Below are 12,119 nucleotides of genomic sequence, written 5' to 3'. Positions count from 1 at the left end.
AACCTGACACTAACATTTCACCTTCTGATCACCTTAAAACACATAATGATCATGCTGAAATCAAGATTTTCAAAGGTAGGTCAACTTTCCAAAAAGTGATTCTATATACTTAATAAAGAATTAGTATTGATCTCTTAAAAAAAAAAGCTACCAGAAAGTTTTAAAATGGTTATGTTCATGACTCAATCACGCAGTCCCAGGTCACTGAGTGAACACCAGGCAGTACACAGCTCTACAGTGACCTTTGCTTACCACTTTAAGACCTGAATAGCACTTTACAATCTATTTCAGATTGGGGAAGTGCATGCTTGTGGGTGGGTTATTATCTCCATGATAGAGAAGAGAATCTTTATGTAGTGTCCCACAGAACCATCTCTAGAGCCAAATTCTCTTCAACTCTCTCTGAGATTTGCCAAGGACCTTCAAGTACTTGGGAAATGAGGAGTGGTGTCACCAAAAATTCACCCTGCTGGAGTAGATTCCCCCTACCTCCATCACTAACCTTTCCTTCTTTGAGGTCCATACAATCCACATCTTGCACCTAATCAAAAGCCTAGTATTTGTTATCTACAGACCTCCCCTTCCTTCTCCAATGAGTTTAGTACACGGCTCACAATTATTCTTCTCCTCCTCAACTCCTACCTTCTAACTTATATACATGCTGACTCTCCCTCAAACACCCTATCAATTCCTCAATTTCTACTTCCTCCACCCCACCTAAGCCACATAACAAAGATGCTCTTACCCTTCAATCTTGCCACTGTTGACATGCACTGACATGTACCATCTCCATGTTCAAGAACTCTGACATCTCCTTTTCTGACCACTGGCTTTCCATCTCTCCTTTTTCCCCCCACACCAAACCCTATTCTCCATCCACACTGATGACCTCCAACCTCCCAGTTCTCTCCTAGGTCAACTCTGCAATGTATATTTTCTTCTCTTTTCCCCATCTTGACTTTCTGGTTCAACTCTACCATCTTTTCTTCACCCCCTGGGTCCCCTCATCATATTGCCAATAACACCCTACCAAGCCTCAGTCTCAATCACACTCTCACCATTACTGACTTTGCCCTATACACATGCTGCTAAATGAAGTGGAGAAGATCATGCAATCGGCAATCGTTCTAACGGGGTCCACTACAAATTTATGTCACAAAACCTCAACTGGGCCCTCAATGTATCTGGGCAATCCTTCTATATGTCCCTTGCCAAATCACTATCCCACTCTCTTCTGAGACCCTTTTTCTCCATCCTCAAACCTCCTATAGCTTCCCCACTCCCCAATCTCTCAGCTGAGAATCTTGTATCATATTTGACAGAAAAAAAATGAGGCCCTCTTCTCCCTTCCTTCTCAAATATCACCCAGATACCTCATGCCACAATCTTTTACCCCTGTCTCACATAATGAGGTGGCCCCCCCTTCTCCTTGCCAAGGAGAACCCCTCTACATACATGCACAAAGACCCCACTCCACCTTGTCTCCTCAAACAGAATGTCTGCCCTCTCCTCCCCAAATCATCACTACTCTCTTATTTATCGTCCAATTTCCCCCTACATATGGGCTTAGGGCAGCTCAGAGGCATAGTGGATAGAGTGACAGGCCTAGAGTCAGAAAGACCTGAGTTCAAATCTAGCCTCAGACACTTACTAGCTGTGTGACCCTGGGCAAGTCACCAAACCTTGTCTGCCTGAGTTTCTTCATCGGTAAAATGAGCTAGAGAATGAAAAGGCAAAACATCCAAGTATCTTTGCCAAGAAAACCCCCAAAAGGGGTCAAGACGAGTTGGAGCTAACGGAAAACAACTGAAAAACAACACTTCTACTGGCTCTTTCCCTATTGCTTACAAATTAACCCAACTCTCCTCTATTCTCAAGAAATCCTCAATGGATCCTTCCATCCCCACTATCACTCACTTTGCAGTCAAATCTGTTCAAATCTGTTGAGAAGGCCATTCACAATAGATGCCTCCACTTCCTCTCTTCTTGATCCTTATAATCTGGCTTTTGATCTCTTCACTCCATCAAAATTGCTCTCTCTAAAGGTACAAAGGATATTCTAACTGCCAAATCCAATAGCCTATTTTTCTCAGTACTTAATTGTCTTGAACTCTTTGGCATCTATAGACTCTGTGACTGTCAAGTCCCCTCTTTTCTTCAATACTCTGTTCTCTGTGGGTTTTCAGGACACCTCTTCCCTGGTTCTCCTCCAACCAATCTGACCATTACCCAGTCTCCTTTGTTGGATTTTCATCCAGGTCATACCCTTTAACTGCAGATGTCCCACTAGGGCCCTGTCCTAGGGCCACTGTCTCTTTTCACTATATTTCAGCTGGTGATATCATCAGCCCCTGTAGATTTAATTACCATCTCTATGTGAATGAGTCTCAAATATACCTAACTAGCCTTAACCTCTCTCTGCTGATCTCTAGTCTTGCATTTCCAAATGCCTTTCGGGATCTTAAATGCAACATGTTAAAAACTAAAAACTCCATGGAGCGGCTAGGTGGCACAGTGAGTAGAGTGCCAGCCCTGGAGTCAGGAGGACCTGAATTCGTATCCGGCATCAGACACTTAACACACAGACACACAGACACACAGACACACACACACACACACACCTAGCGGTGTGACCCTGGGCCAAATTACTTATCCCCAAATGCCCTCCAAAAGGCCAAAAAAAACCCTCTTCTGCCTTTTCCTCTAACTGCCTCCTTACTTCCCTATTACCATCAAGGGCAATATCATCTCTTTAGTTCCCCAGGATTGCAATCTAAACATGGTATTAAGATGAACAAGCCTTCTTGACTTCTCCCTCATTATTTCTCATGCCCCATATCCAATCTGTAGCCAAGGCCTATCCATTTCACTTCAAATTTTCCCCCTTCTCTGACACTGCCCCCACTCTAGTGCAGCTCTCATCCCCTCATGCCTCCACTACTCAGGAGTTGCTGGTAGGTCTCTCCTCACTCCAATCCATCCTCCACTCTGCCACCAAAGGGATTTTCCTAAAGTGTAGATCCATTCATGTCATACCCTTATTCATTAAACTCCATTAGAAACCTACTGCCTCCAGGATTGAATATGAATGCTCTGTTTGGTATTCAAAGCCCTTTATTACCTATCCCTGCCCACCACCTTTCCAGTGTAGTTTATCTTTACTCTCCATCGTCTCCTCTCCCATGCAGTGATCCTGGACTCCTGGCTGTTCACAAACAAGATCCTTCATCTCTCTGCATTTTCTCCGGCTGTCCTCCATTCCTGGGACTCTCTCCCTCCTCCTCATCTGTGCCTACTAGCTTCCCTGGCTTCCTTCCAGTTCCAATTAAAATCCCACCCTCCACAGGAAACCTTAAACCCCTCTTAATTCCAATGCCTTCCATCTGTTAATTATTTCTTGTTTATTCTATATTTTGGCTTCTTGGTATATTGTTTCCCCCATTAAACTATAAGCTCCTTGAAGGCAGGGACTGTCTTTTGCCTTTCTATCTTCCCCCCCCCCCTTTTTTTTGCCTATCTATTAGTGCTTAGGCACCAAATAAAGGTTTACTGACTGACTAATGGAAGTAGTTAAGGAAAAGAGCTAGGCTTCAGTAATTAAAGATCCATAAACCCAAAGAAGAACAGGAAGAGCATTTACTGTGGAGTCAGAAAAGCTGGGTATGCATTGAGGCTCGGTTACTGACTGAACACATAAACAAGTTACTGAAAATCTTTGTTCCCCAGGTCTCTCATTCGTAATAATAAAAGCTTGGAATAGGTCAAGTGTCAAATTCCCTGAGTAAGACTATAACCAGATGAAAATGTAATTGGGAACATCAAACAAAATAAATAAAAATGCAATACAGATAATGTTAATTTGTGGCTTTCTAAGGCAATATGTGGCCCAGCAGAAATCTGTTCTTAACAGGGTTCAATACATTTAACTAAAGTCCCTCTGAGCTTTGAAATCCTTTGGGGCATGCAGAATGGTGAAAGGGAGGATTAATAGGAGAAACAGGGCTATAATGCCTGTATGGTGGTTCTCTGGTATGTGTAGGTTATAACCCTATTTCCAAGGTAATTTAGAAATGCTTATTTCTAGGGAGATAAAAACCCTGGAAATCTCTGTGTGTTGGGAAGAAAGTCCCAAAGTCAGTTATCTTAAAACTAACAGTCTTAAGCTAATCTCAAAACCAAACCAAACCAAAAAAACTGTGACCTTTAATGTAAACTTACATTTAATGTAAATGCAACCAACCAGTGCCTGCTCAGACTGGTAGGAAGTCTTTTCAGGTAAAATGAAATTTCCTAGTTAACCAAGAATTGTCACCACAGTGAACATGAATCACAAACTAAAAATAGACCAAATACGTAATTTAAAAAACCATACCAAATTATAATGCAGTCTTTCTTTGATGTTCCACAGCCTAACAAGATTTAAGTGTGTTACAGGATCAATGTAAATATCAATCTATGCTATACGAGTGATAAAAGCCTTGACTGACTCTAGACTGATTTTGTGTTTTTTTTGTGGAAAAATTCCCTATTGCAGTCTGTCAGTCTTCCCTCTCCCAAGGAGAAGGTACACAATGTGCCAAAGGGAGAAAAGGAAATCCTAGTAGATGCATCCCATCCAAATAGAAGGTGGGCCCTTGGTTTTAATGCCCATATTTGCATAAGAGGGAGGGGCACAGAAGGAGACTAAACAATGGGGGAATATCTGCATCTTTAAAAAAAAAAATACATGCAGGTTCTTGCGGGGGGGGGGGATGTCTAATACAATAAAAATCATACTACCTTTGGAGGCAAAAAAATACATGCAGGAGCAAATATCACCTCACTCTACAAGCATCAGCCAGTGAATATCCAGGCCAGGACAATGAAATCAACTTTTATTTCTTACAGGTCAGGTGACTGCAGTAGCCACCCTACTATTCACATCTCCACTCAGAATGGCTTTCCTGCTTGCTAATTCTCAAGAGATTCAATAGTCCTGGAGTACTGACTACAATTATGGGGTAAGAAGATAGAACATTGGTCAGGAAGACACAAGTTCCAATTCTGCCTCAGTCACTTCCTAACTGTGGTGTGCCAGGTCAGTCATTTAACCTCTTAATTTCTAACCAGTAAAATGGGGACATCAATAGCACCTGCCTCCACAGGGTTGTCAAGACCAAAGGAGATAACACAGGTAAAACATTTTGTAAACCTTAAAGTGCTATAAAAATGCCAAACTATTATCAATGTGACAAGGAGCCACTTACCACTGGAATGTGAAGCTTGCTAAGAGGCTTGCCATCCAACAGGTAAGAACCTGTGTAGGTGACATATTCAGCGTAACACTGGGGGGCCTGGGGAGTGATGTAGCAGAGAATTTTCCGCTTCTCCTCAATCTTTTTCCTGATCTGAAGGTATTCAAAATATGGGTTTGACCTATCACTATGATAGGGCTCGATATCATCCAATTTTATAGCGTCTACAATGGCTGCCAACGTTTGCTGTATCATTTCCCTGGTCTGCTGGGTAGACGTGTTAATCTGCTGCTGCAGCTGCTGGTTAGAGCGCTGGAAACGACGTTTTCGGGGGTGTTGGGCTTGAGAATCTTCTTCTTCTGTGACTCGTGCTTTTGCTCTTGTGGAAGGAGTAGAAACTGGTGGAAATTCTTTTTCTGAGGGGGAGGTGTTCTGTTTGTTTTGATTGGCTAGCATTTGAGCACGGTTCCTGGTGATTCGTTGAGGGATTTCTTCTACTTTGGGAGGTTTTGGAACTTCAGGTATTGGTTTGGGTACAGACTCTATAGCTTCTGGCTGGGCATTGCCTTGGGGTGGTTCCACCTGGGAAGAAGCCGTCTGACTGACAGTGCTTACAACATCTTCTTGAGTGCCAGCACCATCAACACTTGCTTGGGTCAAATTATTCTCAGCACAACTCTCCAATGTACAGTTTGAGACAAAGGAGTCTTCAGGATTTGTTTCCCTTTCTTGGTCACCCGTCTGAGGAGGAAGTTCAGCAGATGCCATTGGCTGAAAAGAGTGGGAATCTACTTGTTCAGAAGCCTTCTCCTCAGGAATGCTCCCTGCTTCCACAGCAGCTTCCACAGAAGTGGTTTCTGGCTTTGGTTCCTCAGGTTCTGGCCCTGATGCCACAGGCAGGAGAGCAGCTGCCTGGCTAGGGGGTAGCTCCTCTTGCTCATCTGCAGCTAATAAAGAAAGGTTTCCATTGAAGACCCCAGGATCTCCAGGATTTGTACTTTCTGGGGCAACAACAGAACTTTCTCCCATAGGCTCTGCTTCAGTCATTTCAGCCTCTGAGACATCTTTAGTTTGAAGTGGAAGTTCTGGTAAAGAAAAGGGACCCAGATCTAAGTCATCTTCTGCATTTGTAAAAGGATCAGGCCATGCCACTGGTTCTTCTTGATTTATGACAGAAATGTTATTTTCTAAAAAGTTGTTTTCCAGGGAGCCTAGAGCTTCGACCTGAGTTACTGTTGGTATACATGTAGTTTCTTGAACAATCTCAGGTGTTTCTTCCGGAAGAGGCTTACAGTTAGTAAAGAATGAGTCTATTCTAGAAGGGGGTATGTAAGAAGTTTGTTCCTCTGTTGTCGTTATTTCTCCTGCAATTGCTTCTTCAGCAACTTCCTTTACATCACTAAGACCTGGTTCAGACACGGACAAGGGGTACGAAATAGGAGAAACTGGATAAGGAGAATCAGAAGGTATAAAAGGTACAGGAGCTGGATGTATGGGATCTGAAGAACAGAAAGGTTTGGGAGACTCTGGAAATCTCTGTGGGGATTTAATCAGAAGTTCAGATCCTACTGTCCAATTTACAGGGGTTTCAGAGGAAGTTCCAATTAAACTCTGAGTAATGGGTTGCTCTGAGTTTCTGGAAGGGTTTGCCCAATCTGCATTATCCTCTTCTGAAATAACAGCATTAAAGGGACCCTCTTCAATTGGTTGTAGATAGCTAGGCTCTGGTGGAATAATAGCAGCAGTTGCTTGTTGGTCTTCTGTGGCATCCAATGGGATGCCCAAATCAGGGGGAAGAGCACTTTCTATAGATGGGGCTAAAAGCTCATCTCTATGAGAAGGAGAAGATTTTGCTTGCAAACCAGAAAAGACACTTTCAGGAGATGGGGCAACATTTCCAATAGCCCCTGATGTACAATGCAACGTTTCAACTTTAGGTGAAGGAATCCCATAATCTGGAGAATAGTATCCAGGAGACAAACATGGAAACTTTTCTGCAGGAACAGATGGTAAAGGAACCTTTTCTTCCATTAAATGTTGCACTGGAGAATCATAATTTGATGTAGCAGGCACACTTTGCTGTCTGAAAAACTTATCCCCAACAGTGAATTCCTCTTCAGGGGTTCTCCTGATATCAACAGAGATTGAACGATACAGGTTTGCAGGGAGAGTCCTTGTGGGAGTTTGACTTGGGTTTTCAGGAAGCCCACCAGAAGTATTTGTGTATCTGTCAAAAAAGGATGGTGAGCATGCATTCATGGACATGGTGGAGACAGGAATGGAATGCTGAGAATCGGCACAGTCAAACATCAAATCAGTGTAATCTTCATTGCTGCACGATGGTGTTCTGGGAGTCTGCATCACTTCCTCGTAACTAGGGCAAGAAACCACAGAGGCTGGAGCTGGAACCCCTGTGGGGCGACTCTGGTCTGGCCGTGGGGAAGCAGGCAGGATTTCTTTCATGTGAGGACCAGCCAGCCAGTCTTTAGAGTCAGTGCCCACAGCAGGGTGGGGCTTGCTTTCTGCGGCCAGCACAGGAGTCAGGGGGCCCAGCTCCTTCATCTTTTTCTCTTTAAGCTGAGAGTCCAGTCCCGGTGGTTTTTTGGAAGGCAGATCTAGACTCCTCTTCCTCGCCTCCTCTGAGGACTTCACTTTATCTTTCAGTTTGGGGTCCCCAGATCTGTGCCTCATCTTTTCCATCTGCTTCATTCGTTCTTTGTGCCTCTTGTGACGCTCCTCTATCTCTAGGTCTTTTTGGCACAGCATTCTCTCAAAACTTGTCATCATCAGGTCACCATCTCCCAAGAGCTTTTCTCTGGGTCTGGTATCCTTCTTTCCTGTGTCTTTGGATGATGGAATTTTATCATTTCCATTACTAATCTTCAATGAGTCAGACTTTTCCTTCTCTTTTAATCTGCTTTCACTTAGCTTGATACTTTCATCTTTTGATTTATCTTTGAAAGCATTCACTTGAGGATTGTCCTTCTCTTTAGTCACAGACTTCTGTTCATCCTTATGATGCTTAAAAAATCCATCTGTGTGTTTTTCTCTGTGTTTCTCTTTTTCATCTTTCCATTTTTCTCGGTGTTTATCTCTTTTCTTCTTCTCTTTAGTTGTACTGATGGAATTTGAAGCATAAACTTTTTCCTTTTCTGATTTCTTGGAAAGTTCCCTCTCAGAATCATTTTTGTCCTTCTTTTCAGTTGAGAAAAATTCAATAGTTTTGTCTAATTCATCTTCTACATCTGCTTTCATGTTATATGACATGCCAAAAGCATCACCATCCAAAGAGAAGTCTTTTTCGTACTGGGATGAGTCTTTTCTACTGTCCTTAAAATCATCACCTTTTTCTTTTTTCTCAGACTTGTCTTTCTTGGCTTTTTCCCTTTCATGACTTTTCTTTGATGAAGAGGAGGAATGTCTATGTCGCTCCTTTTCTTTCAGTTTGTCTTGTAGGGAAGGAAAGGAAATCGAATCCTTAAACTTGTCCTCAACAGGCTCTGCAAATGATGATTCAAGGAGACTGCTCATGCCTGGATCCTGCCCTCGGTCTGTAAAGCTGTCTGAGGAGAGTTCACTTATCTTATCGTTGGAGTCATCTCTATACTCATTGAGAGCTTCTTCTTCCAACTTCTCTAATAGGCTTTTCTCCATATCGCCCCCTTTTGAAGATTTCCTCTCTTTGGAATGTTCTTTTTCTGGTTTTTCTTTATGTTTGTTTTTAACCTTGTCATCAGTGGAGTGTTTCCTTTCGACCTTCTCGGGAATTTTTTGTTTACTTTTCTTTTCTTGGATAGAGTCAACAGAAGTTCTATCTTTTCTATCCTTATATTTGTCAACAGAATCTTTATCTTTCTTTTCTTTGTGTTTTTCAAAGTTTTTTTCTTTTTTATCTTTTCCTCCGTCTGTTAACCCCTTTTCCTTTTTCTTCTCCTTGGATTCTTTATCTTTCTGCTTTTCTCCAGAGTGTTGCTTATCTGAAGAATATTTTCGGTGTTTCTCTGAGGTATAAGGTTCTTTATCTTCATCTTTTTCTTGTATATTCTCCACTCTTGGCACCTCATTGCCAATAGTATCCCCAATTTTGAATCCACCTGTACTATACTCCTCTTTCTCATCTTCACTTTCATCTGTGAAAATATCTGCAATGTACCAGCTTTTATCTTTAGTCTTTTTTTCATCTCTTTTTTCAGCAAAGTCTTCTGAGATGGTTCCTGAGAAATTTTTATCTTTCTTTTCTTTAATTTGATCAAGGGAAGACTTCCTTTCTTTGTCTTTGTTGTGCAAATCCTTGTATTTTTCCTTTGTCTCTTTTTTCTCTTTAAAACATTTATCCAATTCTTTGTCTTTCTGATTTTTTTCAAGAATGGATTTTTCATTTTTTTCTTTGTCTATTTCTTTAGATTTTTCTTTATATTTATCTGATTTCAGCTTTTCTTTTTTGTCCTTATCAGTAGTATCTTTTTTATCCTTTTCTTTCCCTGAATGATGTCTTTCCCAAGTCTCCAGATTTTTTCCAAATTCTGAATCTAATTTGTCCTTAAAAAAATTTTCACAACCATATTCTTTAAGGTCATCTCTGTAGGTTTCCTCTTGTTTAACCTTGGCATCTTTTCTGTCTTTGGAACTATCAAATGAGTCTTTTCTCTCTTTACAGCTATCACCCACATCTTTTTCTTTCCGGTCTTTAATGCCATCTGCAGAATCTTTCCTCCTTTTCTCCTTTTCTGATAAGTAACTGGGAATACTTTTGTGTTTCTCAGTTGGGTCTTTCTTTTTTTCAGAGGTTTTGTCCAAATAGTCTCTGTCTTTCTTTTTAAAGAAAGAGTCTTTTTCATTACGTTTTTCATTATAGTCTCTCTTTTCTTTACTTTTGTTATCCCTCTTCTTTTCCTTTGTTTCCTCCTTCACTGTTTCTAAGATTAGTTTTGCTACTGAGTCATTTTTTATCTCCCTATAGTCTGTCACTGGAGAATCCCAACTATCTTCTCCTTTGAAATCAAATGATGAGTCAGATAAATCAGAAAACCACCTCTCTTGCTGATCATCAGAAAGGCTGAATTTGGTATCCTCATTCTCTAAAAACTGACTTTTATTACAAAATTCATCAAAACCAGATTCTTCCCTATAAACTTTTTCTTTTTTAAATTTTTCTTTATCTTCTTTAAAACTCTTCTCTTTCTCAGATTTGGACATTTTCTCCTCTTTCATATCATTTTTCTTTTCTGACTTTGATTGCTTGTCTTTTGATTTTTTCTTTCGTTCTTCCTTGTGAATTCTAAGTTTTTCTTCTTTTGGAGACTTCTCCTTTACTGATTTCTCCTTTTCAATTTTACTTGATCGGTCTTTCTCCTCTCTGAAAGCTTTACTGAGTTCTTTGTTCCCTTCTTTGACTCTTTTTAGTGATTTCTCTTCTTTGGAGACTTTTATTATCTCATCTTTAAACAACCATTCCTTTTCCTCAGACTTAGTTTTGATTATTTTCTCTTCTTTTTTGAAATGCTCTCTATCATGCTTTAGTACTTTTAATTTATTTTCAATTGGATTTTCACTATCAACAATTAAAGCCTTATCTGACTTTTGCTTAGAGTCCTCATAATCATAAGGAAAGCTTTTCATTTTAATATCTTGATTGTTTGAACACTGTCCTTTCTCTTTGTTTTTATGTTTATGTTTTGTTTTATGCTTTTTAACAACTTTCCCCTCTTTATCTAGTTTTGGAATTGCTCCATCCACATTGGAATGGAACGAGTTCTTCTTTTCAGATATGGTATTATGTGGAGTATTTTTCTTTTTGTGTTCCTGTTTCTTTCTAACTGGTTTTAATGATGCCAAGCTGGAGTCTTCAGATGTATAATCAGACTCACTTGTCAGTCTTGTCCTTGTAGAGTCTGATAAGGAACTGACATCTGACCAAGCTGGAGAAGAAATGGTTTTCCAATTATCTGTTCTCCAATGCTTGGAGTGTTGTTCTGCAAGATTCGAGTTATGTTTCTGGGATGCTAAACTTCCATGAGAAGAAGTGGATGAGGCAGAAAGTGAGCTGAAAAGTGAAGGTTCCTTTAGCACAATAGTAGAGTCCTTGATACAATTAGAACTTTCAACAGAGTCTCTATCATCCTCATCACTCTCCAAATTCTCACTCTCTGACTCTGAAGAGCAAAACTTATCATTTTTTTTGCCAAATCGAACTTCCTTGCCTTTCGTTTCTTTCTTCCGCTTCTTTTTAACTTTATTTTTCTCTTTCTGTTGTTTGATGTTAGATGACTCTCGTGTCTTGTTACTGGGCAATACAGAATGAGCAGAAAGTCTCAGCTTCTCTCCAGTGCCCACAGTGACACTTGCATCCTCTTCATCTGAGGTGTCTGAAAGGATGCGATGGGCAGCTTTCTTTGGTGCAATTGTGTTATTTTTAGTATATGTTTTAACTTCCATTTTGGGAATAGATATAAAACTATTTGATTTCGTTTCTTTTCTGTAATCCTTTTTCAGTAAATGCTTATCATCCACTGGAGGAACTCGATCTTGTTCATCATCCTCATCAAATTCATATTCATCCTTCACAGGGGTAACTGTTTTTGGTGGCTCCTGATTCTTGGCCTTATGCTTCAGGCCTTTTTCAAATTCAGAGTCCGTGTTATTGCCATCAACTGAGCTGGAAGGTGCAAATGATGGGGCATCTTCTTCTTCTGAACTCTCTGTTAGAAATAAAGAAGAAAAAGAGAAACATTGGAATGGATGGCTCAGAAGACAGAGCTCTCATTCCCTTCACAAAAAGAAGGGAAAGCATGCCTTTCTGAAATACTCATATCAATATAACAGTGAAGGAAAACAAGAAGTCTCTTCTCTCTTCCCCCCTGCTAGGTAACCTATGCACATCTCAGC

General features: G+C 40.6%; 1 protein-coding gene across 5 annotated transcripts in view; it reads right to left on the bottom strand.

The window, feature by feature from the left end:
• ANKRD11 (ankyrin repeat domain containing 11) overlaps nt 1-12,119 on the bottom strand; it is a 276,644-nt gene that overhangs the window by 20,566 nt on the left and 243,959 nt on the right. For all 5 annotated transcript variants that reach the window (XM_069085540.1, XM_069085538.1, XM_069085537.1 and 2 more), the window contains one exon: nt 5,247-11,932. In XM_069085540.1, the coding sequence (XP_068941641.1) occupies nt 5,247-11,932 (6,686 nt within the window). The remainder of the gene's footprint in view (nt 1-5,246; nt 11,933-12,119) is intronic.

This window comes from Petaurus breviceps, unplaced genomic scaffold (assembly GCF_028583685.1).
Source record: "Petaurus breviceps papuanus isolate PSGF00001 unplaced genomic scaffold, PetGlider_PUasm1.0 176, whole genome shotgun sequence".
NCBI classification, from domain to species: Eukaryota; Metazoa; Chordata; class Mammalia; order Diprotodontia; family Petauridae; genus Petaurus; species Petaurus breviceps.
This window is presented reverse-complemented; position numbering and strand designations above follow the sequence as displayed.